Source organism: Caretta caretta, chromosome 20 (assembly GCF_965140235.1).
Source record: "Caretta caretta isolate rCarCar2 chromosome 20, rCarCar1.hap1, whole genome shotgun sequence".
NCBI classification, from domain to species: Eukaryota; Metazoa; Chordata; order Testudines; family Cheloniidae; genus Caretta; species Caretta caretta.
This window is the reverse complement of record NC_134225.1, coordinates 8,711,003-8,738,027: the sequence shown is the minus strand read 5'-3', so window position 1 is coordinate 8,738,027 and position 27,025 is coordinate 8,711,003. Positions and strand designations below refer to the sequence as shown.

Sequence of the window (27,025 nt, the reverse complement as noted above, 5' to 3'; positions counted from 1 at the left end):
ACAAACATATTAAGCTACTTTAAGGACATGCTACTCTTTCCCCAGCGTCTTGTGGAATGAAGGCTACCCTAGGAACTAGCATTAGTGGCTAGCATGGTTTTTGTTTCCTTCTTTACTGGTTTGAGGGATAGAGCTGAGTTTATTTTTGTTTGCATGAGTATTTTTACCATTTGGCATCTGGAGCCCTGGGTCCCCGCTTTTAAAAGACAAATTGCTAAACACAAAGATAAATAATCTCCAAGTGAAAGCAGAAACATTGAGAAATTCAAGAGAATCCACATTTTATAGGAAAATTATTTTCAAAATAAGCACCTTTTTTGCAGTTATAAACCTACCTAAGCCAAGACAGTGAACCTGCAACTATTCTGATTTTCAAGTCAGTCAAGTAAGTCTCTTATGAAAAACTGAGTGACTGGACTACTACGCAAATTCAAGAACTGTTAGCCAGAATACTCCAAATGCACTGGAGCGATCTTGTGTATTACCTGAGTGCACATGTTGTTACCCTGGTGGAGAAGAGATAGGAAGTGAAGGACTGGTTTTATTTCTCAATTTCTTTTTGGCTACCAATCCCATTATTAATTGAAAAGAAGCCAATGTAATTTTCACCCTGGTAACCAAATAATTCATTTCTTTCTTTCCTCAATTCTGGACTCCACCCCTTTTCCAAAACATCTAGGGTGGGATTTTAAGGCCCAGTATGCTGCTTCAGCAGCCAACAGAGCCATAAAACCACAGAGCTGAATGGATGAGGATTCCCTTTGCCCTCTTTCCCTCTGGGCTATAAATTCTGCTTCACCTTGTAGAGACTCTTGCCCCTAATTTAGTTTCACCTCTAAGTGAGGAGAATTTAGTCTTGAAATTTAATTTATATATTTTTTAAAAAAAGAATTCTGTACATTTACTTTCTGAATTCTCTATTCCAAAATTCCATTTAGAACAGGAATCCTGAGAATTTAGAGGAGAGCATGCTGGATATTTCCCTACTATAATAAAAGTTAACTTGGCAACTTAATCTGCATTTTCATAAGAACAAATCAAAGCCGAAGAAACTGAACAAAAAAGAAACCCTCAGAGAGTCTAAAATGTATCCCCCAAGAGGAGCTCAGCAAGGATTACTCTCATACAACACTTACAATAGGAGCATGTAAGAAAGTACATCGCTAAAGGCTTCTGTAGTGCTCATGACAGCAAATGGTTAAAAGTCATAGATAAAAAATGTTTTAAACATGGTCCTCGCTTTACAAAGTCTACAAGTTTTGATGTTTACTTTTCCATATTTAGGCTGTTCACATTCTGCATTTCTCTCAGGATGAACATTTATTACTTTCACTTCTGTTCAGCAATTGCACTTTCCAGTTTTTACATATTAGAATTAGGCTGCTCTGTTTGGGCTACACAGGGGACGCTGCATGGAAGGTTTAAACCGGGGTCAGCAACCTTTCAGAAGTGGTGTGCAGAGTCTTCATTTATTCACTCTAATTTAAGGTTTCACGTGCCAGTAATACATTTTAACATTTTTAGGTCTCTTTCTATATGTCTATAATATATAAACTAAACTATCATTGTATGTAAAGTAAATAAGGTTTTTAAAATGTTAAGAAGCTTCATTTAAAATTAAATTAAAATACCCCCCAGACCGGTGGCCAGGACCCAGGCAGCGAGAGTGCCACTGAAAATCAGCTCGCGTGCGGCCTTTGGCGCACATGCCAGACGTTGCCCACCCCTGATTTAAACCCAGTCAAAACATACAAGTGCATTTTTTTAAGTTAATGATAAAGCCCCAAACCTATAAACACCATGTGTACACAGACACCTACAACCTCAGAGCCCTAATTTTGAAGTCCATCACTTGAGTGAACAGAAAATAATCCTTTTATAAATATGAAAAAAATAAAAGGGGAAGCAGAGAAGAGCAAATATTTGTATTACAATGAAACTTGAGAGCCCAAATCAGATCAGTGTCCCACTGTCCTAAGCACTGTCCCTATCCAGACTGTAAGACAAAGAATGGGAGGGGAAACAGAGCCAGAGGAGAAAGTGACTTGCCCTTGCTCACAGCAGGTCAACAGCAGAGCCAAGAAAAGACCTCAAGTCTGGAGTCCCATTGCCCTAGTCACTGGATCACAATACCGTAACACACAAAATAAGCCCATTTGTGAAAAATCCCCAGCATAGGTTTTTTAAATACAAATTATGTCAAACTAGAGCTTACTTAGCAGTATATACAAAATGTGGAAGACCACAAAAGGCCTAAGTAGCTCTACAATATACCTTACAGCCATCCTCAGTTTTGATACAGAGTTAGTCTGCACAGGCTACTTGGCCTAGTATGACATCTATTTTGGTCCATGGCCAGACTGCTCTGTATGCTGGAACCTGGAGTATTCACAGACTGCACCTCAATGTCTTGTCAAGTTGTTAATACAAACCCCAGCCAGGCATTCCTTATAGACATATTATCATTAATCTAGTGTTCTTGTTACATGACTGGAAAAATCTGGATTAGATAAAGCCATTATAAAAATGGATTTTCTAACCTGTTTTAAACCCAAGTTAAGAGGGCAAGGATTAATAGTTCGGCATCAGCTTTGTTTGGAAGCATTTGTCTAGGGGAGTCAGGAGATCAAGCACTAACACATTTATTAATGACGTAGTAAGAAGGAGCAGAGAACAAATTGGTAAAAGCTGTGATAAATACAAAACTGAGACTAACCACTCCAGAGAGGAGAGCAGAAATTCAACACAAGATGGAAAATTCAGAGAGACAGGCTAAGTTTAACAAAACAAATGCAAACTTCATTTCGGAAGAGAGAACCAAAAGACACAAATATAGAATGCAAACACACCTGCTCAAGAATGGTGCTGCAAAAAGAGCTTGGGGCGAAGTCAAGGCTCAAAAATGCCCTTGTTGGCAGCGAGTCAAATTGGTGCAGTGACGGGAGCCTTGCCATATGGATTTACGCTTTTGGTACTCTTCTCCCTGAAGCAGGGTGCTGAGTGCCTGTCACAGGAGTGTCTCCCCACTCCACTCCAATATTAAATCACAAAATGTAATGAAAATCTGTTTTTCTAAGTGGGGATGAAAAACAGGTCTAATGGAACACTAGTTATAGCCGCAGCTGTGGAAAAATACTCTCTCCCCATAGTAAAAATAATGAATAAAACCTGCATTTACCTATCTTACTAAAAGATAAATATGCCTATTTTACAGAAGGACAAACAACTTTCCAAGGGTCAGAAGTCAGAAATAAGTCACCAGGTGTTGAGGCTCCCACTGGAACACGGCTGCTACTCTGAAACCTTTATTTAGCTTGTTATTTATCTTAAAGAGAAGATTAGGGGGTGACTTGATTACATTGTGTAAGCATCCACATGGGGAAGAAATATTGAATAATGGACTCTAGCAGACAAAGGTATAACACGATCCAATGGCTAGAAGTTGAAATTAGACAAATTCAGATTACTCCTTATTTCCAAATTTTTGACAGTGAGGGTGATTAAACATTGGAACAATTTACAAAGGGTTGTGGTGGATTCTCCATCACTGACTATTTCTAAATCCATTCTGAATGTTTCTCTAAAAGATCTGCTCTAGGAATTTTGGGGAAGTTCTGTGGCCTGTGTTATGCAGGAGGAAATGGTACCTTCTTAGAATCTACGAATCTGTGACAAAGCAACTTCTAACATTCAGCCTCCTGGGTCCATACAAGACAGATATGCTGGAACTGTAAATCACATTCATCACTGGCTTTGGTTTTATGATTGAAACAATCTGCTAATTGAACTGCAATCAGCTTTTGTTGCATTATTTGCCATCTACCAGGGGAAATGGTTTCCACCAAGGACTTTGGAGACATTAAAAGAAAGCAATACATGTTCTGTCAGAGCAGCATTCTGAACTGTCCCATAGTCAGCAGCATTTCAATTCAGGTACAGTAGACAATTGTACTGAAAATTATCTTTTGATTAATCCTTCTATGTACAAACTATTTTCCTCACCAGAAAGGCACACTGATGATTAAGAGAAACCAAAGGATGACAACACACACAAGGATTAGAAAATAGTTATGTGAAGTTCAAGGACCTTAACATGTACAGTTGTAATCCTTTGTTCAAAGTCTGTGACAGAATATAACTGCACAAAAATATTTAGAAGATAATTCAAGATGGGGGAGTTACATGCATGGCTTAAAAAGAAACAATTTAGAATTAAAATAAGAAATGCCTAGGTTAGTGGGCAAGAAAAACTTAAGTGGCCAACCAGGGATTCAAATGGGCAGGGGTGGGTTTTGTTTTAGTTTTTTTACAATATCATCTAAGAACATATACACCACCTACCATCATGACAACAAGTGACAATGCTTAGCATCTACATTTTGGGACCAACCTTATTTAATCTTTTTATTACTGACCTCGGCACAAAAAGTGGGCCTATAATGCTAATAAAGTTTGCGGATGATACAAAGCTGGGAGGTATTGCCAATTTAGAGAAGGACCGGGATATCATACAGGAGGATCTGGATGACCTTGTAATCTGGGGTAATAGTAACAGGATGCAATTTAATTGTGAAAAGTGTCAGGTCATGCATTTAGGGCTTAATAACAAGAATTCTAGTTATAAGCTGGGGACGCATCAATTAGAAGTAATGGAGGAGGAAAAGGACCTTGGAGTATTGATTGACCACAGGATGACTATGAGCCGCCAATGTGATATGGCTGTGAAAAAAAGCTAAATGTGGTCTTGGGATGCATCAGGCAAGGTATTTCCAGTAGAGATAAGGAGGTGTTAGTACTGTTATACAAGACACTGGTGAGACCTCATCTGGAATACTGTGTGCAATTCTGGTCTCCTATGTTTAAGGAGGATGAACTCAAACTGGAACAGGTACAGAGAAGGGCTACTAGGATGATCCAAGGAACGGAAAACCTGTCTTATGAAAGGAGACTCAAGGAACTTGGCTTGTTTAGCCTAACTAAAAGAAGGTTGAGGGGAGATATAATTGTTCTCTATAAATATATCAGAGGGATAAATACCAGAGAGGGAGAAGAATTATTTAAGCTCAATACCAATGTGGACACAAGAACAAATGGATATAAACTGGCCATTGGGAAGTTTATTAGACTTGAAATTAGACAAAGGTTTCTAACCATCAGAGGAGTGAAGTTCTGGAATAGCCTTCCAAGAGAAGCAGTGGGGGCAAAAGACCTATGTAGCTTCAAGATTAAACTCGATAAATTTATGGAGATGGTATGATGGAACAACATGATTTTGGCAATTAATTGATCTTTAACTATTTATGGTAAATAGGCCCAATGGCCTGTGATGGGGTGGGATCTGAGTTACTACAGAGAATTCTTTCCTGGGTATCTGGCTGGTGAATCTTGCCCACATCCTCAGGGTTTAGCTGATTGCCATATTTGGGGTCGGGAAGGAATTTTCCTCCGGGGCAGATTGGAAGACGCCTTGGGGGTTTTTCGCCTTCCTCTGTAGCATGGGGTACGGGTCACTTGCTGGAGGATTCTCTGCACTTGAAGTCTTTAAACCATGATTTGAGGACTTCAATAGCTCAGACATAGGTGAGAGATTCATTGGGAGGGGGGGGGGGGTGTTAGATTCTGTGGCCTGCATTGTGCAGCAGGTCAGACTAGATGATCATAATGTTCCCTTCTGACCTTAATATCTATGAGTCTAATATCTATATATAACTGTCCTAACATCAAAGTGGACACACAGGAAGACAGCCTAATATCAATAAACTGGTATTCTTTGGAATAAAATGAAAAAGGATTTTCTCATAGTTTTAACAATCTTCATGTTACTACAATCTTTTGGTAGTCAAATCAGCTGTCTTCATAAATTCCACCCATTACTCTCTAATGCATACACACACAGATTAGTTATTGTACTCATGAGTAAAGTGTTTTAGCTTATAAATATACTCAAATAAATATACATTAAAATGTGTTATCTAAAGAGCCTGGCAGTGAAATTAAAGAAAATATGCTAGAGTTCCATTAGGCATATGTGTAGCTTTCATACAAGATCTCAGAACATACAAATGTTGACACAGGTAAGAACCAAAACCGTCAGAAACCTAAATAATTCCCTTTTCCAGGCCACATCTGGCATTGTTTTTGTTCCTTTCAATCACATCCTTGTTTTCACAGTTGACAGTGGGTAGCTCTGTCATGAGAAACACCAAGTTTGAAACATATAAACTGCCAACTTCAAATACTAGCTGGTTCATGGACTATGCTGTTACTGAGCTGCTTTAACGTGGCAGCAGTGTTAGAGGAGAGCACTGAAACTATGTTAATATGGCATATAGGGGATAACAGGATTGCGCTGGACTACTCTGCTTTGCAGTGGTGGAACCATGGGTGAGGACTAGAGCTGTTCCGGTCTGAACAGAAAATGTGTGTATACTGACGGTTTAAGAGGTCTGCACCAGCACTGGTCTGCTCTGGAAAATAGGAATTGCCAGACTGGTTACTGGACTAGACGAACCACTAGTGTGATCTAATTTCTGACAATGAATGGCAAGTTCCAGCTACTATCCCCAACACAGGGAAAGTTCCCTCCCGCCAGTCAACTTGTAACTTAAAGTTTAAGGATTTCTCAGTGTATTTTTTTAATGTTTACTTTTACAACTCCACATATTCTTTTCCATAGAACAGAAAAGAGATCTGGGGTTGCATTACAGGGCTGCCCGGGGGGGGGGGGCGCTGAGGGGAGGCAGACGGGGACAGGTCACAGGGCTACACTGTGGGGTGAGGCAGAGGACTGCACGGGAAGGGGAGAAGCTGTAGCAGTGGAGACAGACGGGGAGAGAGCCAGACAACTGCACAGGGTTACGGCGGTAGGGGGTGGCCAGAAACCTGGGCTGCTGAAAGAGATGGGCTCTTGGTCCAGGCCTGAGCTACGGGGCTGTGCGGGGGAGGCTCCCCTAGGCAGCCCTGGGAGTGTTGGGCCCAGTCCTCCGCGGCAGCGCAGCGCAGCGCGTAGGGCGCCACTGGAGCAAAAGGCGACAGCAGCTTCCCACGGCGCATAGGGGGGCCGCGCACGGGACCGCAGAGGCCGCGGGGCCGCGCACACGCGGCGAGGGGCAGCCGCCATTTTGTGTCGTCTTCAGAAATGAGACCCGCTCCATTTCCAATCGCGGGAGAGGGAGGGCTGGTCCCTCCCCCATTCCCCTCCCCCTCACGGGGGTCCTGTTCCCCACCACGCCACTCCTCACGGTGAGGGGGGGGGAGGTGGGCAAACTCCCTCACAACGCCATCCCAGGCTGCACCAATCGGCAGGGGTACCTCGCTAAGAGGCGGGTCCGACAGCCAATCAGCACCGCCGTCTGCACACGGTAGGCGGGGTTAAATATGCCAGGGGGTACGTTGCCCCCCCCCAAATAAACGGGGTCCGCGGCAGCGGGTGGGGGCCCACCGCGATGTCCCAGCGCTCTCCGTACGGCTCAGGCCTCATTCCGCCCCGCTTGCTCGCTTTACTTACTGCCGTATCCCTGATCCATGTCTCCCTCCGCCTTCAGCCAAGTCCAACGGCTCCTCCGCACTAACTGCACGCCCTTCCGCTCACTACGCAAGCGCCACACGCCCGTCGCCCATTGGCCATTGCAGCGATCGGGTACCGCCCCCAAATCACCCTATTGGGCGTATTCCCGAGTTCCGCCCCACGTCGCACCCATTCGTCAGGTCTCCCACAAAGCTCTGCCCCCCTCCCAATTTCCATTGGTTAGTGTTTCTTCTCCTCCCGGACGTTCGAGAAATCCCATTGGACTAGACGACTTCTTCTTCGGTGACCTTGAGCGTTCTCCTTGGCCCGTTTCTGGGCTTTTAGCCGTCAATCAAAGCTAGTGGCTGGCAAAGGGAAGGCTGCCATGTTGGAACGCCCAGGGGAGGTTCGTGGAGCGGTGGGTTGGGGGCCTGCTGCCCCCTCCCCCCCCCCACTTCTCCAAGGTGGTGGCAGCTCCTTCTGCCTGGAGGGTGGGTGAGGCATGGGAGCAGGAAGGGCTCCTCCTACACTGGGTATCGCCCCAGGGTGAGGCTGGAAGTGGCTGGGGGTTCCCTAGGGCGGCCCACGGGCACACGGATGGGCGAGGGGGAGGAGAGACTGGGCTGTGTTCGGGTATGAGCAGCCACCTGTGGCTCTCGCAGGCTGGGGTGGGGGCCGTAGTGCTCAGGGAGTCCGGCTGGGCCTGTGGCTCAGGGCTTACACCTGCACCCCCAAGGCAACTGTGCGGCTTGTTGCCTCGTGGTGATTTCATCACAAGGTATTAATGATAATAATAATTAATAATACGCCCTGGGGACCTCACCTGGACAGGGTGAGAAGGCTTACGCGTGACCGTGAGAGCTCTGCTGCGAGGGGTTTTAACTCCTGGTAGGGCCACCCAAGACAAGTCAAAGGGTAGGGGCCAGGCAAAAAGCAATTAACTGATTCTGGAGGGTGGGGGTTGACAACAGGCCAACAACCTATTGTGACCTTAAGCAAATTCCAATGCCAGAGGGCAAGGGGCTCACTGAACATAGCATAAGAATAGCCATACTGGGTCCTTCCAGCCCAGTATCCTGTCTACCGACAGTGGCCAATGCCAGGTGCCCCAGAGGGAGTGAACCTAACAGGTAATGATCAAGTGATCTCTCTCCTGCCGTCCATCTCCACCCTCTGACAAACAGAGGCTAGGGACACTGGTATTACGTAGCGAGTTTCAACTGGCCTGAGTAGTGTATCTCAATTCATTTATAGCATAGTCTGTATCTAATAACAGCCATGTAGGGCAAAGTGCAAACTCAGTGGGTGCTCCAAGGCTGGAGCAACCCTGGAAAAAAATAGTGGGTGCTCAGCACCCACCAGCCAATTGGCTGTTTGGTGGCAGGAAGGACGTGCTGGTGGGAGGGTGCGGAGCGAGGATGGGATCTTAGGGGAAGGAACGGAGTCGGGGCAGGGCCTCTGGGTGGAGCACCCACCCAGAAAAATGAAAGTTGGCACCTGTGATATAGGGTATCATTGAAAAAAACAATAATATACTGATCATTAGTATTTTTGTGTGGTGTATGTACAGTAAATGCCCAGAGGACTGTACAAATGTGAAGGAAATACAAAGGTCTAAAATGTATCTGATCCAGACAAGTCTGGGGAGTGGGTAAACAGGTTTTTTTCCAGACAAAGGAAAGGCTGATGCCTCCATCCAGATGTAATCACAGGTAATTGGCAATCACAATCAAGTGGCCATTCACTAGCATATCAGAGGCTGCAGAGACAGATAGATTTTTATTGTAAAAACACTAGGGGAGAAGGAACCAGCATGAACCTTTTCCATCAGACTCCATGGCACCTTTCCTCGCAGCAGGGTAGTGAACTTTGTACATTTGAAAAAGTTGCTGGCTTAGAAAAGAGAGGAGCAAAGGACCCCAAGTGATCTTTCACCTAAGACAAAGGAGCTGAGCACATTGAACTTTGTGGGAGATCCTGACCCTGGGGTTGCCAGCCATCTTGCAGGAAGGAGGTGTGGGAAGAATCTTACCTTGAACCAAGACTAGTTTTGTTAAGTCTCAGTCACTAGATAACATTTTTCACTTTTGTTTGTAACCATTTCTGACTTTGTCCCTTAAACTTGATACGCCTGAGGGAATTCTGTGCCAAAAAATTTTAAATTATGCGCCTAAAAATTATGCGCACAATATGTTAAAATTTTGCAAATTTTATTTGTCAATAAATAAATGTGGCTCCACCATGGCAGTGGGGAGCACAGGCCACTGGCTGCATTGAGGTGGGAGATCACCCTGAAGCCCGCACCTCACCTGGTACAGGGACTTGGCAGTGAGGCTGCATCTGACCCTGACACAGTGAAAAGGCTGGGCCTGCCCCAGAAACACCCCGGAGCCCTGCCCTTCTGTGCCAGGTGCATCAGGTGTGGGTGGGCAGGCTCAGCCCAGCAGGAACCAAGTGTGCAAGGGCATACTATGTGGGGATCCACTTAGAAAGGAGCATAGAATCATAGAATATCAGGGTTGGAAGGGACCTCAGGAGGTCATCTAGTCCAACCTCCTGCTCAAAGCATAAACCCTGCCAAATTAAGTGTAAAAATGTAATTAGAAAAGCCAAAAAGGAGTTTGAAGAACAGCTAGCCAAAAAGCTCAAAAGGTAATAACAAAATGTTTTTTAAGTACATCAGAAGCAGGAAGCCTGCTAAACAGCCAGTGAGGCCCCTGGACGATCGAGATACAAAAGGAGCACTTAAAGACAATAAAGTAATTGCAGAGAAACTAAATGAATTCTTTGTCTGAGTCCTCACAGATGAGGATGTTAGGGAGATTCCCAAACCTGAACTGTCCTTTGTAGGTGAAACAAATCTGAGGAATTGTCACAGATTGAAGTGTCACTGGAGGAGGAGGTTTTGGAATTAATTGATAAACTTAACAGCAACAAGTCACCGGGACCAGATGGCATTCACCCAAGAGTTCTGAAAGAACTCAAATGTGAAATCGCGGAACTATTAGCTATGGTTTGTAACCTGTCCTTTAAATCAGCTTCTGTACCCAGTGACTGGAAGATAGCTAATGTAATGCCAATATTTAAAAAGGGCTCTAGAGGTGATCACATCAATTACAGACCGGTAAGTCTAACGTCAGTACCGGGCAAATTAGTTGAAACAATAGTAAAGAATAAAATTGTCAGACACATAGAAGAACATAAATTGTTGAGCAAAAGTCAACATGGTTTCTGTAAAGGGAGATCATGTCTTACTAATCTATTAGAATTCTTTGAAGGGGTCAACAAACATGTGGACAAGGGGGATCCAGTGGACATAATGTACTTAGATTTCCAGAAAGCCTTTGACAAGGTCCTTCACCAAAGGCTCTTACGTAAATTAAGTTGTTATGGGATAAGAGGGAAGATCCTTTTATGGATTGAGAACTGGTTAAAAGACAGGGAACAAAGGGTAGGAATAAACGGTAAATTTTCAGAATGGAGAGGGGTAAATAGTGGTGTTCCCCAAGGGTCAGTCCTAGGACCAATCCTATTCAACTTAGTTATAAATGAGCTGGAGGAAGGGGTAAACAGTGAGGTGGCAAAGTTTGCAGACGATACTAAACTGCTCAAGGTAGTTAAGACAAAAGCAGACTGTGAAGAACTTCAAAAAGATCTCATAAAAATTAGTGATTGGGCAACAAAATGGCAAATGAAATTTAATGTGAATAAATGTAAAGAAATGCACATTGGGAAAAATAACCCTAACCATACATACAATATGATGGGGGCTAATTTAGCTACAACTAATCAGGAAAGAGATCTTGGAGTCATTGTGGATAGTTTTCTGAAGATGTCCACGTAGTGTGCAGCGGCAGTCAAAAAAGCAAACAGGATGTTAGGAATCATTTAAAAAGGGATAGAGAATAAGATGGAGAATATCTTATTGCCCTTATATAAATCCATGGTATGCCCACATCTTGAATACTGTGTACAGATGTGGTCTCCTCATCTCAAAAAAGATATACTGGCATTAGAAAAGGTTCATCGAAGGGCAACTAAAATGATTAGGGGTTTGGAACGGGTCCCATGTGAGGAGAGATTAAAGAGGCTAGGAATTTTCAGCTTGGAAAAGAGGAGACTAAAGGGGGATATGATAGAGGTCTATAAAATCATTAGTGGTGTGGAGAAAGTGAATAAGGAAAAGTTATTTACTTGTTCCCATAATATAAGAACTAGGGGCCACCAAATGAAATTAATGGGCAGCAGGTTTAAAACAAATAAAAGGAAGTTCTTCTTCACTCAGCACACAGTCAACCTGTGGAACTCCTTGCCTGAGGAGGTTGTGAAGGCTAGGACTATAACAGGGTTTAAAAGAGAACTAGATAAATTCATGGAGGTTAAGTCCATTAATCGCTGTTAGCCAGGATGGGTAAGGAATGATATCCCTAGCCTCTGTTTGTCAGAGGGTGGAGCTGGATGGCAGGAGAGAGCTCACTTGATCATGACCTGTTAGGTTCGCTCCCTCTGGGCCACCTGGTGTTGGCCGCTGTCGGCAGACAGGTTACTGGGCTGGATGGACCTTCGGTCTTATCCAGTGTGGCCGTTCTTATGTTCCAATCCAGGTGTGCAGTGAGAGGTTTCTGTGCGGGGCAGTCTGGGTGCGAGTGGCTCGGTGAGAGACCTGGAGGCACGGTGGCTCACTGGAGGGTGCAGGGGCAATGGGACTCTGCAGGGGATCCAGGTGAATGTGGTGGGGAGCTCACTTAAAACCTCTCTCTGTTTGATTAAATAAAACTTGTTTTACTTGTATTCTAAATCAACCCACTGCTGTGTTTGGCATGACGTGATTATGAACTCCAGTTAAAGCAACTAGCTCAGGGGTGGGCAAACTTTTTGGCCTGAGGGCCACATCAGGGTTCTGAAACTGTGTGGAAGGTCAGTGTAGTGTATTGAATTGCTCCCCCTAGGAATGTGCTACATAACTGTGTACTACTTATGGCTGCCAGTCCCGGTGCTCTGAGCAGCATGGTAAGGGGACGGGGAGCAGGGCGGGGGTTGGATAAGGGGCAGGAGGTTCTGGGGGGCAGTCGGGACAGGGAGCAGGGGGTGGTTGGATGGGGTGGAGGTTCTGGGGGAGGGGGTCAGATCGGCGTGGGAGTCCCGGGAGGCCTCTCAGGGGGTGGGGGTGTGGATAGGGGTCGGGGCAGACAGGGAGCAGGGGGCGTTGGATGGGGTGGGATTCCGGGGGGCGGTTAGGAGCACGGTGTCCCAGGAGGGGGCGGTCAGGGGATAAGATGCAGGGGGGGTTGGATGGGTGGGGGATTCTGAGGGGGGCAGTCAGGGGGCAGGAAGTGATGGGGGCAGGGGCCAGGCTGTTTGGGGAGGCACAGCCTTCCCTACCCGGGTGTATTGTATTAAATTGCTCCCTGTAAGAATGTGCTACTTATGGCTAACAGTCCTGGTGCTCTGTAAATAGCATATTCCTACGGGGAGCAATTTAATACACTACACCCGGCAGCTCTTGCAGCCATGCTGCCCAGAGTGCTGGGAGCATGGTGAGCTGAGGCTGCAGAGGAGGGGCCAGGGGTAGCCTCCCTGGCCGGGAGCTCAAGGGCTGGGCAGGACAGTCCAGCGGGCCAGATGTGGCCCGCGGGCCGTAGTTTGCCCAACTCTGAGCTAGCTGCTGTGCTTTTGACTCTTTAAAGAAGCAATGGACCTTATTACTCCTCGGAATGTTCCAAGAGAGGCCTGGACATTTCAGGGCACACAGTTTTGGGGAAATTTAGGTCTAGGGTTGTGTTGGGATTGTAGTAGGAAGAGAGCTTGAGACATAAGCCCTTGTATTAGAGGCCTGGTGTACGGCAGGACCTGCTCACAGAATCTGGCAAGAACAGGGCTAATAATGCAAAAATACACATTCCTAGGAAGTGCTAAGCCCAGAGTACTTACACAAACACATCCCGATATCAAGTGGTACCACAACATCCCAGTATTAAGGATGGTACAAAAACATTCCACAAGGTAACAGGAACACACTGACCCCTTCTAAAAGATAAGGTCAGGATGACAGAACATAATAGAGATGTTTTGTTTGAACCAACATGTACCAGGTGATGGGTAATAACTAGCCATGTAAGGGGGCAGTAACTAACTATGTCAGAGGCAGTACTAACTTGTTTGTCTCAGGATATAAAGATGTATCTCAGAGGGAGTATCTTTGTCCAGCTGAGGGGGTAATGGAAAGTCCCACCATTCACTGAGCTGCATCCATTGTCATGGGTATACATGTCTTAGTATCCTCGTAGAGTTTGCCAGGTGCTATTACCATGCCTTGTCAACAATAAACCTGGCCGCGTGCCTTCGTCCCTTAACGGATCTTGTATTGGGCAGTTCACTCAAGCACGGCTGTACCGGCTGTTTGTACAGAGCTGGGGCAGCACACAGGGAGAACAAACATGCAGATGAACATCTAACCACATTGGTGACCCCCAAATACTTTTTTATTATTTTTATTTTGTTCAAACAAAAGTAAATTTTATAACTTTTTTTTAAATACAAGTGGTACCACACTATTTTAATAATATCGTTGAGGTATAACCGTCATAATATTAATACCATCTTTTTAAAGTTCAAAAAGGTCTTAGTTATAAATATATATACATATATTTCTGCCTCAACCAGTAATGCAAATAAAAACAAAAAAGAATGATCTTTTATTAATCACATATTTTTATTTTTATTCAAAGAAAAAAATGTAAGGGGAAACCTCAACATTAAGGTAAAGGTAATATTAACAAAATGTCAATTTCTTGTTTGAGTTTTCATGAACTTGTTTGCACTTTTAAATATAGTATAAAAGTGTCATAGCAAAAATGTTTTAAAATAATAATTTATGCATAAAGCTAACCAAACAATTACAACATGTTTCCACCTTTTCAGCAGGTTTCCACCTTTGGCTCCCAAACACAACAAAGTGTCATAAACACTTAATACCCTCAAAGTGTTTGCATGAACTTGCATTTAGCATGTATTTTAGTTTAATTGTTATACACTTTTATGTTATGTTAAAGGGAAGTAGTGGTTGTTGAAGTTTGTGCTTCTAAATATATAAAAGTGGAATTGGTATCACAAGTAAATTAACTCTAAAAAGCTTGGTAAAAATTATGTTACTAACTCTTTTGCTAAAACAAAGTGCTCAACAGGGGAAAGCAATACACCGCAAAAACTGTAAGCATCTATTCTAGCAATTAAGCATTACATTTAGTATGAAATATTAGTAATGCACCTCAAGTAAAAATGGATGTCTATACAACAATTGCAAAAGTATAGTTTGTTATAAAACCCTTAATCCCCATTACATTATAAACAAACTAAATTATTAAATTTAAGTTTCTGAAAACAAAACAAAAAATGTAAAACAAACAAAAACCTTTAGTATGTTAACTAACTAGCTGTTTAAGGCTGCATCCCACAAACCAAAGACACCAAAATATATCACACCACAAAAACACCAGAAAATATCAGGATACAGTGAAGAAACCCCCAAGTGTAAAAAAAAAAAAAACAACCAAAAAAACTGGTCAACTACACCTCTGTCTACCATATATAAAAAATGAAGTTGGCAATCAGCTACAACCCACCAGCTGGACCAGGTTAAACCGTCCTTTAATTTAAATGTGGTTACTATGTAAAAACAACTGTATTATTGCTATATTGTATTATTTTTGTGCACCATTTATAATGTGCATAACATTGCTAACCGGTTCAACCAACACACAAATAAAAATCAAAAAGTAAATGGCAGCAAACAACATAAAAGCAACAACAACAAAAAAATTTTGGTAAAAAAGTTACACAGTAACTACAAATTGGGTAAACAAATTACCTGGTAGTACCAGTCACACTTTGAAGTCAGTAACACTGCATCCTAAGTAAAACAACCTTGTTCAGTGTCTGGGTACTAAATGCTGATACAGGAATATTTAATAAATTAATTACTGTCCATTCAGTAAATTATCTAGAAAACAGCATCCGTAAAAAACAACTGAATCTACATCAGCTACTAATGTATCACAAAGCAATGCAACCAATAAAACAAAAAAGGCTAGCAGTTCCTGTTTCGTGCCCAGCAAAGCTTACCCAAGGATAGATAACAACAAGCAGTAATCAGAGTAGCAGCCATGTTAGTCTGTATCCGCAAAAAGAAAAGGAGGACTTGTGGTGTTAGTCCTTAAGGTGCCACAAGTACTCCTTTTATTTTAACCAGCAGTAAGGGTAACCTATAACATAAATAAACAGTACTGTGTACTAACTAAACACACACAAATGTATATATAAAAGCCTCATTTGTACTGTCACTACTCCAAATTTCTGTTTTACTTCTCATATACATAGCACTGTGGAACACACTATAAAAATGCCTATCCCAGTATTTCAAAATACTCAGCCTACTACCAATAATAATACAAATAGTAATTGTAATTGCCCTAATAAAAGTGTGTTGCTATCTACAGCACCACAGTGAAAAAGCCAGATTACAACATCATATTAAAAATATTGTTATACTTAAATATAAAGTGGAGTCATATGTACATGTACATACTATACATAAATACTCATAAACACATATGCATATTATTATAATCCTAACTAAAGCCCATCTCATCAACCACTAACTAAGTATAAAGGCCTCCTCATGTCACCTACAAATTATCAAAGTACAACTCTACACCGCCCCCCCTTCATAGACTCATAGATATTAAAGTCAGAAGGGACCATTCTGATCATCTAGTCTGACCTCCTGCACAACACAGGCCACAGAATCTCACACATCCACTCCTGCAATAAACCCCTCACCTATGTCTGAGCTATTGAAGTCCTCAAATCATGGTTTAAAGACTTCAAGGTGCAGAGAATCCTCCAGCAAGTGGAGAATCCTCCAGTCATGGTCCCAGGCCTAACATTTCCAGGCCCACCATAAAAAACTAAAAACAATTAAAAAATAAAATCTGTCCATCAGGCGTACAAACAGATGTGCAAACTAAGAGACAGATGGGGCCTAAATGTGTGAATGGGAAAGTAAGGTGGTCACATAACAGTGTTTAGCCAACTAAGCCATCTTCAGTCCATGCATTATGCTTTTCCAGGACAACGGTTAAACGTTCTCCCCCACTCTCCCTGGTATAAGGCAGGACCTGCTCACAGAATCTGGCAAGAACAGGGCTAATAATGCAAAAATACACATTCCTAGGAAGTGCTAAGCCCAGAGTACTCACGCAAACACATCCCGATATCAAGTGGTACCACAACATCCCAGTATCAAGGATGGTACAAAAACATTCCCCAAGGTAACAGGAACACACTGACCCCTTCTAAAAGATAAGGTCAGGATGACAGAACATAATAGAGATGTTTTGATCAAACCAACATGTACCAGGTGATGGGTAATGACTAGCCATGTAAGGGGGCAGTAACTAACTATGTCAGAGGCAGTACTAACTTGTTTGTCTCAGAGTATAAAGATGTATCTCATAGGGAGTATCTTTGTCCAGCTGAGGGGGTAATGGAAAGTTCGACCATTCACTGTCCTGTGTCCATTGTCACTGTGATGCCGTATGGAATCTGGGGGACACTTGAGGATATTATGAATGTCAATATTGTAAAATTACAGTGAGTTCTGCCAGATATGCCATCTAAGATATCTGCAAAAATGTTATAATTTGTCAAATATGATAATCTCATTTATGTATTTGTATCACCTTTATATTTTGGGTTTTTGATATGTATGTATGTCTGTATTTTAAAACTTGTGCTATGCTTCTGGGTGATACCGCCAGATAGTTTCAGCACTGTCTAGCCTGCTTGATGGCCCATTAAAGACCATCATCTATACAATTGACCGATTGAGAGAAGGCAAGGGATACACCTGATGACTCAGCAAGGTATGGACAGATCTCTAAGGCTTTCAAGCCATGTGCTGGGCAGCTTGTGTCTGGGACAAAAGAAGCACAAACCGCATGGCAAAAGACTATAAAAGGCAGCTGCATCTTCTCCATTTTGTCTTCAATCCTGCTTCTTAGCTCTGGAGGAACTTTGCTACAAACTGAAGCTCTGAACAAAGGACTGAATGACCCATCCAAACTGTGGATGTATTCCATAGATGACTTTCAAGTCAGCAAACTCACCAATATTGCTAGGAATCTGGTATATGGACTTTTAAGTCTTTGGACTGCTTTACCATTTAACATCTCTCTTCTTGTTCTTTCTTGTTTATTTATAATAAACCTTTAGTTTTAGACACTAAAACTAGCTACATGGCTACTTGGCTAGCAGCATGGTATTTTGGGTAAGATCCAAATCTATACTGACCTGGTAACATGGCTGACCCTTTGGGGTCAGAAGAACATTTTGTATATGTGAGCAGAGTTTTTTAAATAACTTCTCACTGTACTGGACCTATGTGCTGATTGGGAGCCAGAGAACTGGAATGCAATAAAGGGGGCTGTGTGATTTCTTTTTTGCTTCTTGATAACCAGTGTGGGGGATCAAAAACAGTTTGTGACTGGTTAGGGAGTTTAACTTCAGTGTTACCCACCAGTCTTAGGAGTCTCTGCTCTCCCTTTTGCAGCCTGCCCTGACCTTGGTGTTTCCAGTGTGGGCTGCCCCAGGCACACCAGGTCACAGTCACAGGCATACATGTCTTAGTATCCTCATAGAGTCTGCCAGGTGCTATTACCGTGCTTTATCGACAATAAACCTGGCCGGGTGCCTTCAGACCTTAACGGATCTTTTGGTCATTGGGCGGTTCACTCGAGGTCTGCTGTGCCAACTGTCTGCACAGAGCTGTGGCACCACACAGGGAAAACACACACATGCAGCCAAACATTTAACCACAGGGATCACTTGGCTAATATTGGCTAATCAACAAAGGCTGGTGGCGACTAGGGTAACAAGCAGGCTACTGGAGTCAGAGTTGCAGAACCAGGATTTCTCAACATACAGACATTCAATATATACTTGTGTGCTGGCTGGGAGTTTCCAGACAGGGAGCTAAAGCAGCAGAGCATTTTAAGGCACTCAGGGTTATAGGACAAGTGGTGACACTGGTCTGGGTTAAACCCCAAAAGTGACACCTCTCCATGTAAAATGTGTCATAGAAACACAAGAAGGGAGCCATTCTGGCAAACAGGATGATAGACATTTTTTTGTGCCCCAAGTGATGCCTGATGGTTCAAGAATGATTTAGAGTCACAATAATGAAAATACCCAGCTCCTATATAGCACTTTCCACTAGTAGCTCTCAACATTTTTAAAATGAGGGCAGAATTATTACCCCCCCTTTTACAGATGGAGAAACTGAAGCACAATGAGGTGGAAGGAACTTGCCCAACGTCATCTAGCAGGCTAGAGGCAGTACTGGGTCTAGAACCTAGGTCTCCTGAGTCCTAGTCCCAGTCCCATGGGCTATCCAGTAAGACAGCAAGAAAGGTTGCTGCCTAATGACTAAACTAATACAGAGTGCTGGTTGCCACGCAGTGCCTTGCATGCTTTCTGAACATTGAGTCCACCTAGACTTAACCCCCTGAAAACCAGGGAATACAGAATGCAGGAGATACACACCAGCCCTGCCTCACAATCTTAACTCTGGCACTGGAGTTGGCAAGATCCACAGGGAATATACTGCAAGTGTCGTTCAGCCTGGGATGTTGCATAATAAGCAGAATGGGAAATGTGCTATGTGGTGCAATGTATGCCACAGACTTGCATTCTCTCCTTTATCGGCATGCACTCCAGCTGCCCTATGACAGGGAAACGGTGCAGGGATTACTTTCAGCAGGTCACTACGGTTCATGCTGCTATCTGAGGAAAGGTGCATCTGCACCCAGAAGGATCATGCACCCCTATTTCTGTGCTGTGATATGTGGGTTGTGCAAGTAGAGAAGCACTATGGTCTATCCTCACTGTGGGGATTTCTAGCCACCTGGAATAGACATGACAGTGCTACAGGACAGGTGGAAGGGAATCCTTAGAAGAAGGGTCATGGAGTGATAAGACCAGGCATCTCTGGGATGGTTTGTGCAGATTAGATGAAGTGGTTGAGTGTAGACAAGGTATAGCCAGCCTGACCTAATCACTAAGCCTGACCTAATCACAGCATTGCCTTAGTAAAGACAAAGTTTGCTAGTTTGTCCTATTGCACTCATGTGCTGTGTTCCCACTGCACTCCACATCTGGAAGGGTAGTGCGCTCTGATGATTGTCTGGGGCAGGTTGGGGCATTGCTCAAAGAGGGCAGAAGCATGTTATAGGGTGGGGCTGCATTTCTCTGTATTTCCTGGTTTAGTGAGCTGTAGCTCATGAAAGCTTATGTTCAAATAAATTGGTTAGTCTCTAAGGTGCCACAAGTACTCCTTTTCTTTTTCCTGGTTTTAGAGGTTTAAGTCTAGGTGCCCTCAACATTTTGGAAGGTTACAAGGCAGCGCTAAGCCATCTTAAATCTGTTTAACAAATTTTTGGGGGAAAACATGTCCCTTGTTTTTTGAGGAGGTGGTAGTAGTGAGAGGGGCATGACGCAAAGGCACCTGTGGTGGGGCAATGAGTCTTTCTGGAACAACTCACTGCCTCTTAGAACATAAGAACATAAGAATGGCCATACTGGGTCAGACCAAAGGTCTATCCAGCCCAGTATCCTGTCTGCCGACAGCGGCCAACACCAGGTGGCTCAGAGGGAGCGAACCTAACAGGTCATGATCAAGTGAGCTCTCTCCTGCCATCCAGCTCCACCCTCTGACAAACAGAGGCTAGGGATATCATTCCTTACCCATCCTGGCTAATAGCCATTAATGGACTTAACCTCCATGAATTTATCCAGTTCTCTTTTAAACCCTGTTATAGTCCTAGCCTTCACAACCTCCTCAGGCAAGGAGTTCCACAGATTGACTGTGTGCTGAGTGAAGAAGAACTTCCTTTTATTTGTTTTAAACCTGCTGCCCATTAATTTCATTTGGTGGCCCCTAGTTCTTATATTATGGGAACAAGTAAAAAACTTTTCCTTATTCACTTTCTCCACACCACTCATGATTTTATATGCCTCTATCATATCATAGAATCATAGAATATCAGGGTTGGAAGGGACCTCAGGAGGTCATCTAGTCCAACCCCCTGCTCAAAGCAGGACCAATCCCCAACTAAATCATCCCAGCCAGGGCTTTGTCAAGCCTGACCTTAAAAACTTCAAAGGAAGGAGATTCCACCACCTCCCTAGGTAACGCATTCCAGTGCTTCACCACCCTCCTAGTGAAAAAGTTTTTCCTAATATCCAACCTAAACCTCCCCCACTGCAACTTGAGACCATTACTCCTCATTCTGTCATCTGCTACCACTGAGAACAGTCTAGATCCATCCTCTTTGGAACCCCCTTTCAGGTAGTTGAAAGCAGCTATCAAATCCCCCCTCCTTCTTCTCTTCTGCAGACTAAACAATCCCAGTTCCCTCAGTCTCTCCTCGTAAGTCATGTGTTCCAGTCCCCTAATCATTTTTGTTGTCCTCCGCTGGAAGTTTTCCAATTTTTTCACATCCTTCTTGTAGTGTGGGGCCCAAAACTGGACACAATACTCCAGATGAGGCCTCACCAATGTCGAATAGAGGGGAATGATCACGTCCCTTGATCTGCTGGCAATGCCCCTACATATACATCCCAAAATGCCATTGGCCTTCTTGGCAACAAAGGCACACTGTTGACTTATATCCAGTTTCTCATCATCTGTAACCCCTCGGTCCTTTTCTGCAGAACTATTGCCTAGCCTTTTGGTCCCTAGTCTGTAGCGGTGCATGGGATTTTTCCGTCCTAAGTGCAGGACTCTGCACTTGTCCTTGTTGAACCTCATCAGATTTCTTTTGGCCCAATCCTCTAATTTGTCTAGGTCCCTCTGTATTCTATCCCTACCCTCCAGCGTATCTACCTCTCCTCCCAGTTTAATGTCATCTGCAAACTTGCTGAGGATGCAATCCACGTCATCCTCCAGATTATTAAGGAAGATATTGAACAAAACCAGCCGCAGGACTGACCCTTGGGGCACTCCACTTGATACCGGCTGCCAACTAGACACGGAGCCATTGATCATTACCCGTTGAGCCCGACAATCTAGCCAGCTTTCTATCCACCTTATAGTCCATTCATCCAGCCCATACTGCTTTAACTTGCTGGCAAGAATACTGTGGGAGACCGTGTCAAAAGCTTTGCTAAAGTCAAGGAATAACACATCCACAGCTTTCCCCTCATCCTCAGAGCCAGTTATCTCATCATAGAAGGCAATTAGATTAGTCAGGCATGACTTGCCCTTGGTGAATCCATGCTGACTGGTCCTGATCACTTTCCTCTCCTCTAAGTGCTTCAGAATTGATTCCTTGAGGACCTGCTCCATGATTTTTCCAGGGACTGAGGTGAGGCTGACTGGTTGTAGTTCCCCAGATCCTCCTCCTTCCCTTTTTAAAAGATGGGCACTACATTAGCCTTTTTCCAGTCGTCCGGGACCTCCCCCGATCGCTATGAGTTTTCAAAGATAATGGCCAATGGTTCTGCAATCACATCCACCAACTCCTTTAGCACTCTCGGATGCAGTGCATCTGGCCCCATGGACTTATGCTCGTCCAGCTTTTCTAAATAGTCCCGAACCACTTCTTTCTCCACAGAGGGCTGGTCACCTCCTCCCCATGCTGTGCTGCCCAGTGCAGTAGTCTGGGAGCAGACCTCGTTCGTGAAGACAGAGGCAAAAAAAGCATTGAGTACATTAGCTTTTTCCACATCCTCTGTCACTAGGTTGCCTCCCTCATTCAGTAAGGGGCCCACACTTTCCTTGACTTTCTTCTTGTTGCTAACATACCTGAAGAAACCCTTCTTGTTACTCTTAACATCTCTTGCTAGCTGCAACTCCAAGTGTGATTTGGCCTTCCTGATTTCACTCCTGCATGCCTGAGCAATATTTTTATACTTCTCCCTGGCCATTTGTCCAATCTTCCACTTCTTATACGCTTCTATTTTGTATTTAAGATCAGCAAGGATTTCAGTGTTAAGCCAAGCTGGTCACCTGCCATATTTACTCTTCTTTCCACATATCAGGATGGTTTGTCCCTGTAACCTCTTCATAATACAGCCAGCTCTTCTGGACTTCTTTCCCCCTCATGTTATTCTCCCAGGGGATCCTGTCCATCAGTTCCCTGAGGGAGTCAAAGTCTGCTTTTCTGAAGTACAGGGTCCGTATTCTCCTGCTCTCCTTTCTTCCTTGTGTCAGGATCCTGAACTCGACCATCTCATGGTCACTGCCTCCCAGGTTCCCATACACCTTTTGCTTCCCCTACTAATTCTTCCCGGTTTGTGAGCAGCAGGTCAAGAAGAGCTCTGCCCCTAGTTGGTTCCTCCAGGAAATTCCTTCCTAGTTGCACCAGGAAATTGTCCCCTACACTTTCCAAAAACTTCCTGGATTGTCTGTGTACCGCTGTATTGCTCTCCCAGCAGATATCAGGGTGATTGAGGTCTCCAATGAGAACCAGGGCCTGCGATCTAGTAACTTCCGTTAGTTGTCGGAAGAAAGCCTCATCCACCTCATCCCCCTGGTCCGGTGGTCGAGAGCAGACTCCCACCTCAACGTCACCCTTGTTGCTCACACTTCTAAACTTAATCCAGAGACTCTCAGGTTTTTCTGCAGTTTCATACCAGAGCTCTGAGCAGTCATACTGCTCTCTTACATACAATACAACTACCCCACCTTTTCTGCCCTGCCTGTCCTTCCTGAACAGTTTATATCCATCCAAGACAGTACTCCAGCTATGTGAGTTATCCCACCAAGTCTCTGTTATTCCAATCACATCATAATTCCTTGACTGTGCCAGGACTTCCAGTTCTCCCTGCTTGGTTCCCAGGCTTCTTGCATTTGTGTATAGGCACTTGAGATAACTTGCTGATCATCCCTCTTTCTCAGTATGAGGCAGGAGCCCTCTCCTCTCGCACTCTCCTGCTCGTGCTTCCTCCCGGTATCCCATGTCCCCACTTACCTCAGGGCTTTGGCCTCCTTCCCCCGGTGAACCTAGTTTAAAGCCCTCCTCACCAGGTTAGCCAGCCCGCTTGTGAAGATGCTCTTCCTTCTCTTCGTTAGGTGGAGCCCGTCTCTGCCTAGCACTCCTCCTTCTTGGAACACCATCCCATGGTCAAAGAATCCAAAGCCTTCTCTCCTACACCACCTGCGTAGCCATTAGTTGACGTCCAACATTCAACGGACTCTACCCAGACCTTTTCCTTCTACAGGGAGGATGGGCGAAAACACCACTTGCACCTCAAACTCCTTTATCCTTCTTCCCAGAGCCACGTAGTCTGCAGTGATCCCTGTCTTTTAACCAGTTCTCAATCAATGAAAGGATCTTCCCTCTTATCCCATAACAACTTAATTTACGAAAGAGCCTTTGGTGAGGGACCTTGTCAAAGGCTTTCTGGAAATCTAAGTACACTATGTCCACTGGATCCCCCTTGTCCACATGTTTGTTGACCCCCTTCAAAGAATTCTAATAGATTAGTAAGACATGATCTCCCTTTACAGAAACCATGTTGACTTTTGCTCAACAATTTATGTTCGTCTAAGTCTGACAATTTTATTCTTTACTATTGTTTCAACTAATTTGCCCGGTACTGACGTTAGAGTTACCGGTCTGTAATTGCTGTGATCACCTCTAGAGCCCTTTTTAAATATTGGCGTTACATTAGCTATCTTCCAGTCACTGGATACAGAAGCTGATTTAAAGGACAGGTTACAAACCATAGCTAATAGTTCCGCAATATCACATTTGAGTTCTTTCAGAACTCTTGGGTGAATGCCATCTGGTCCCGGTGACTTGTTACTGTTAAGTTTATCAATTAATTCCAAAACCTCCTCTAGTGACACTTCAGTCTGTGACAATTCCACAGATTTGTCCCCTACAAAGGATGGCTCAGGTTCGGGAATCTCCCTAACATCCTCAGCTGTGAAGACTCAAACAAAGAATTCATTTAGTTTCTCCGCAATGACTTTATTGTCTTTAAGTGCTCCTTTTGTATCTCGATCGTCCAGGGGCCTCACTGGTTGTTTAGCAGGCTTCCTGCTTCTGATGTACTTAAAAAACATTTTGTTATTTTCTTTTAAGTTTTTGGCTAGCTGTTCTTCAAACTCCTTTTTGGCTTTTCTAATTACATTTTTACACTTAATTTGGCAGCGTTTATGCTTCTTTCTATTTACCTGACTAGGATTTGACTTCCACTTTTTAAAAGACGCTTTTTTATCGCTCACTGCTTCTTTTACATGGTTGTTAAGCCATGGTGGTTCTTTTTTAGTTCTTTTACTGTGTTTTTTTAATCTGGGGTATACATTTAAATTGGGCCTCTATTATGGTGTCTTTGAAAAGTGTCCATGCAGCTTGCAGGGATTTCACTGTAGTCACTGTGCCTTTTAATTTCTGTTTAACTAACCTCCTCATTTCTGCATACTTCCCCTTTCTGAAATTAAATACCACCATGTTGGGCTGTTGAGGTGTTCTTCCCACTACAGGAACGTTAAATTTTATTATATTATGGTCACTATTTCCAAGCTGTCCTGTTATAGTTACCTCTTGGACCAGATCCTGGGCTCCACTCAGGACTAAATCAAGAGTTGCCTCTCCCCTTGTGGGTTCTTGTACCACCTTTGCCCTCCTCCTGGCCAGTACATGTCCCAGTAGTGCTGGAGGGGCCTTTGGGAGAAGGGAACATGGTACCCGATCAGCTGTGAGGAGATCATCTATCAGCTGGAGGCAGGCAGGGAAAACCCTGACTCCCTACTCTATTTCAGGAGCTAGTTTAGGGCTCTCCACATCTCTCTACAACATAGACGGGAGATTGTAGAAGTGTGAAGTGTCCTGTTCAGCACAATGGGGTGTTCTCAGTTAAATCAGAACAATCCTTTGAAATTAATATAGCCAGACACCAATAGCCCAGAGAGGTATGAGCTGACCCATTCATCTCAATGGGTGTTCTCCCCACCATCCAGCTAACGGCTACCCCAGAGGCTGCTGCAGAATACCAGTTTTAAGACAATCTCACTATTAATGTGGGTTTGAGACCAATGTGAATAGTACATTCAACTCCTTATTGGGGAACTGTATCTGGGAAGTCCCTTGACCTAATGACCCCAAATTTTCAATACAACGTACATATCTTCCTTTGTTGTGGCGTTCTCATATTCAAGCTAATCGCACTATGGGCGTGGATTTTAGAGCATGTTGAAAATTTCAAAAAGCTCATTTTGTGGTAGGCAGCTCTATTGCAGCACACCAGGTTTTAAGGCAACTTCATTATGTATATGGATTAGAGAGCAGAGGTTCTCAAACGGGGGGGGGGGGGATGAGAAGCTTTAGGAGAAAAAAACGTATTGCGGACCTTTTACCCACAGAAATGAATAAACTAGCAAAGCGGATTCCTCCAGACATAGGTCCTCAGCTGGCACGGTGCATTTTGACAGATTTCTGTTAAGCGTGCGCAGCATTATACAAAGTCATTGCCATCTGCATGTTAATCCATTTGCCATGACATGGTGTGCACATTTAACTGTAAGCATGGACCACAACGGCCGTTTTACTCTTATTACAATTGATTGTTGGCTCATTCGTGCAACAGAAAGAAAAGCAACTCAAGTGAAAAACAAAGAATCCAAAACTGATTCAAGTGAAGCACTGCTGCCATATATGTACTTATGTAATGGGGGGGGGAGGGCATAAACTACTACAGACACAAAAGGGGGGGGGGTTACAATCAAATAAGTTTGAGAACCACTGAATAGAGCACTTTTTAAAAAATGGGTGGGTGGGGGTAATATCTCAGGGATTCCTTGATCAAATGGTCCTGCATTTGCATCATGAACCCCACCCAAATCCCTGTTGCAAATTTGGGCACACCTCTCCATAACTCAGCTATCGGGTCCCGCTTCTTCCTGGACCCTCCATGCCCCTGGTAAGGTTGGAGGGAGGAAGCTAGTGCTGCTGTGAGGAGTCCATGTGCCAGCTGGAGATAGCAAATGGAAAGAGAGCAGAGATTCAGAGTCCCCATCCCAAATCTGGGCCTAGTGCATTGGGAAGGAGCCCTGCATAGCCCTCTGCAGCATAGGGGGCTCCCAGAGGTGTGAAGCAGCCCATTCATCTCAGTGGAATGTTCTCAGATGAAAGAGAACAGAGTCTGAAATATTAGCTCAGAGATGTGTGAACTGCTCATTCATCTCAATGGATTCTTTCATCCACCTTCTTTGTTTTAGTGCTTTGATGCCAGTGCTAAGCACCAAGCATACTGATGCTCAACCCCCCAGTGCCATTCAGTGCCTAGTAGGTGAACTGAGCATGCCTATTCCCAGTGTCCAGCACAGACCTGGTCCATCATGCCTCATGTTGCTCAGCCTGAGTGCAGCAAATCTATCTCATCGGAGCACGGATTCATCTTGGCTCAGACCCTTGGGCTGGCCTCTCTGATTTCATTATCAATGTATCAGCT

The 27,025-nt window shown here is 44.0% G+C and overlaps 1 protein-coding gene across 3 annotated transcripts in view; it reads right to left on the bottom strand.

The window, feature by feature from the left end:
- Nucleotides 1–7,634, bottom strand: part of AKAP8 (A-kinase anchoring protein 8) — a 29,804-nt gene extending 22,170 nt beyond the window's left edge. For all 3 annotated transcript variants that reach the window (XR_007354327.1, XM_048834244.1, XM_048834247.1), the window contains exon 1: nt 7,508–7,634. Coding sequence is in view for 2 of the 3 variants with exons in the window: in XM_048834244.1 (XP_048690201.1) it covers nt 7,508–7,526 (19 nt within the window). In the remaining variant the exon portion in view is untranslated. The remainder of the gene's footprint in view (nt 1–7,507) is intronic.
- Nucleotides 7,635–27,025: the final 19,391 nt, after the last annotated feature.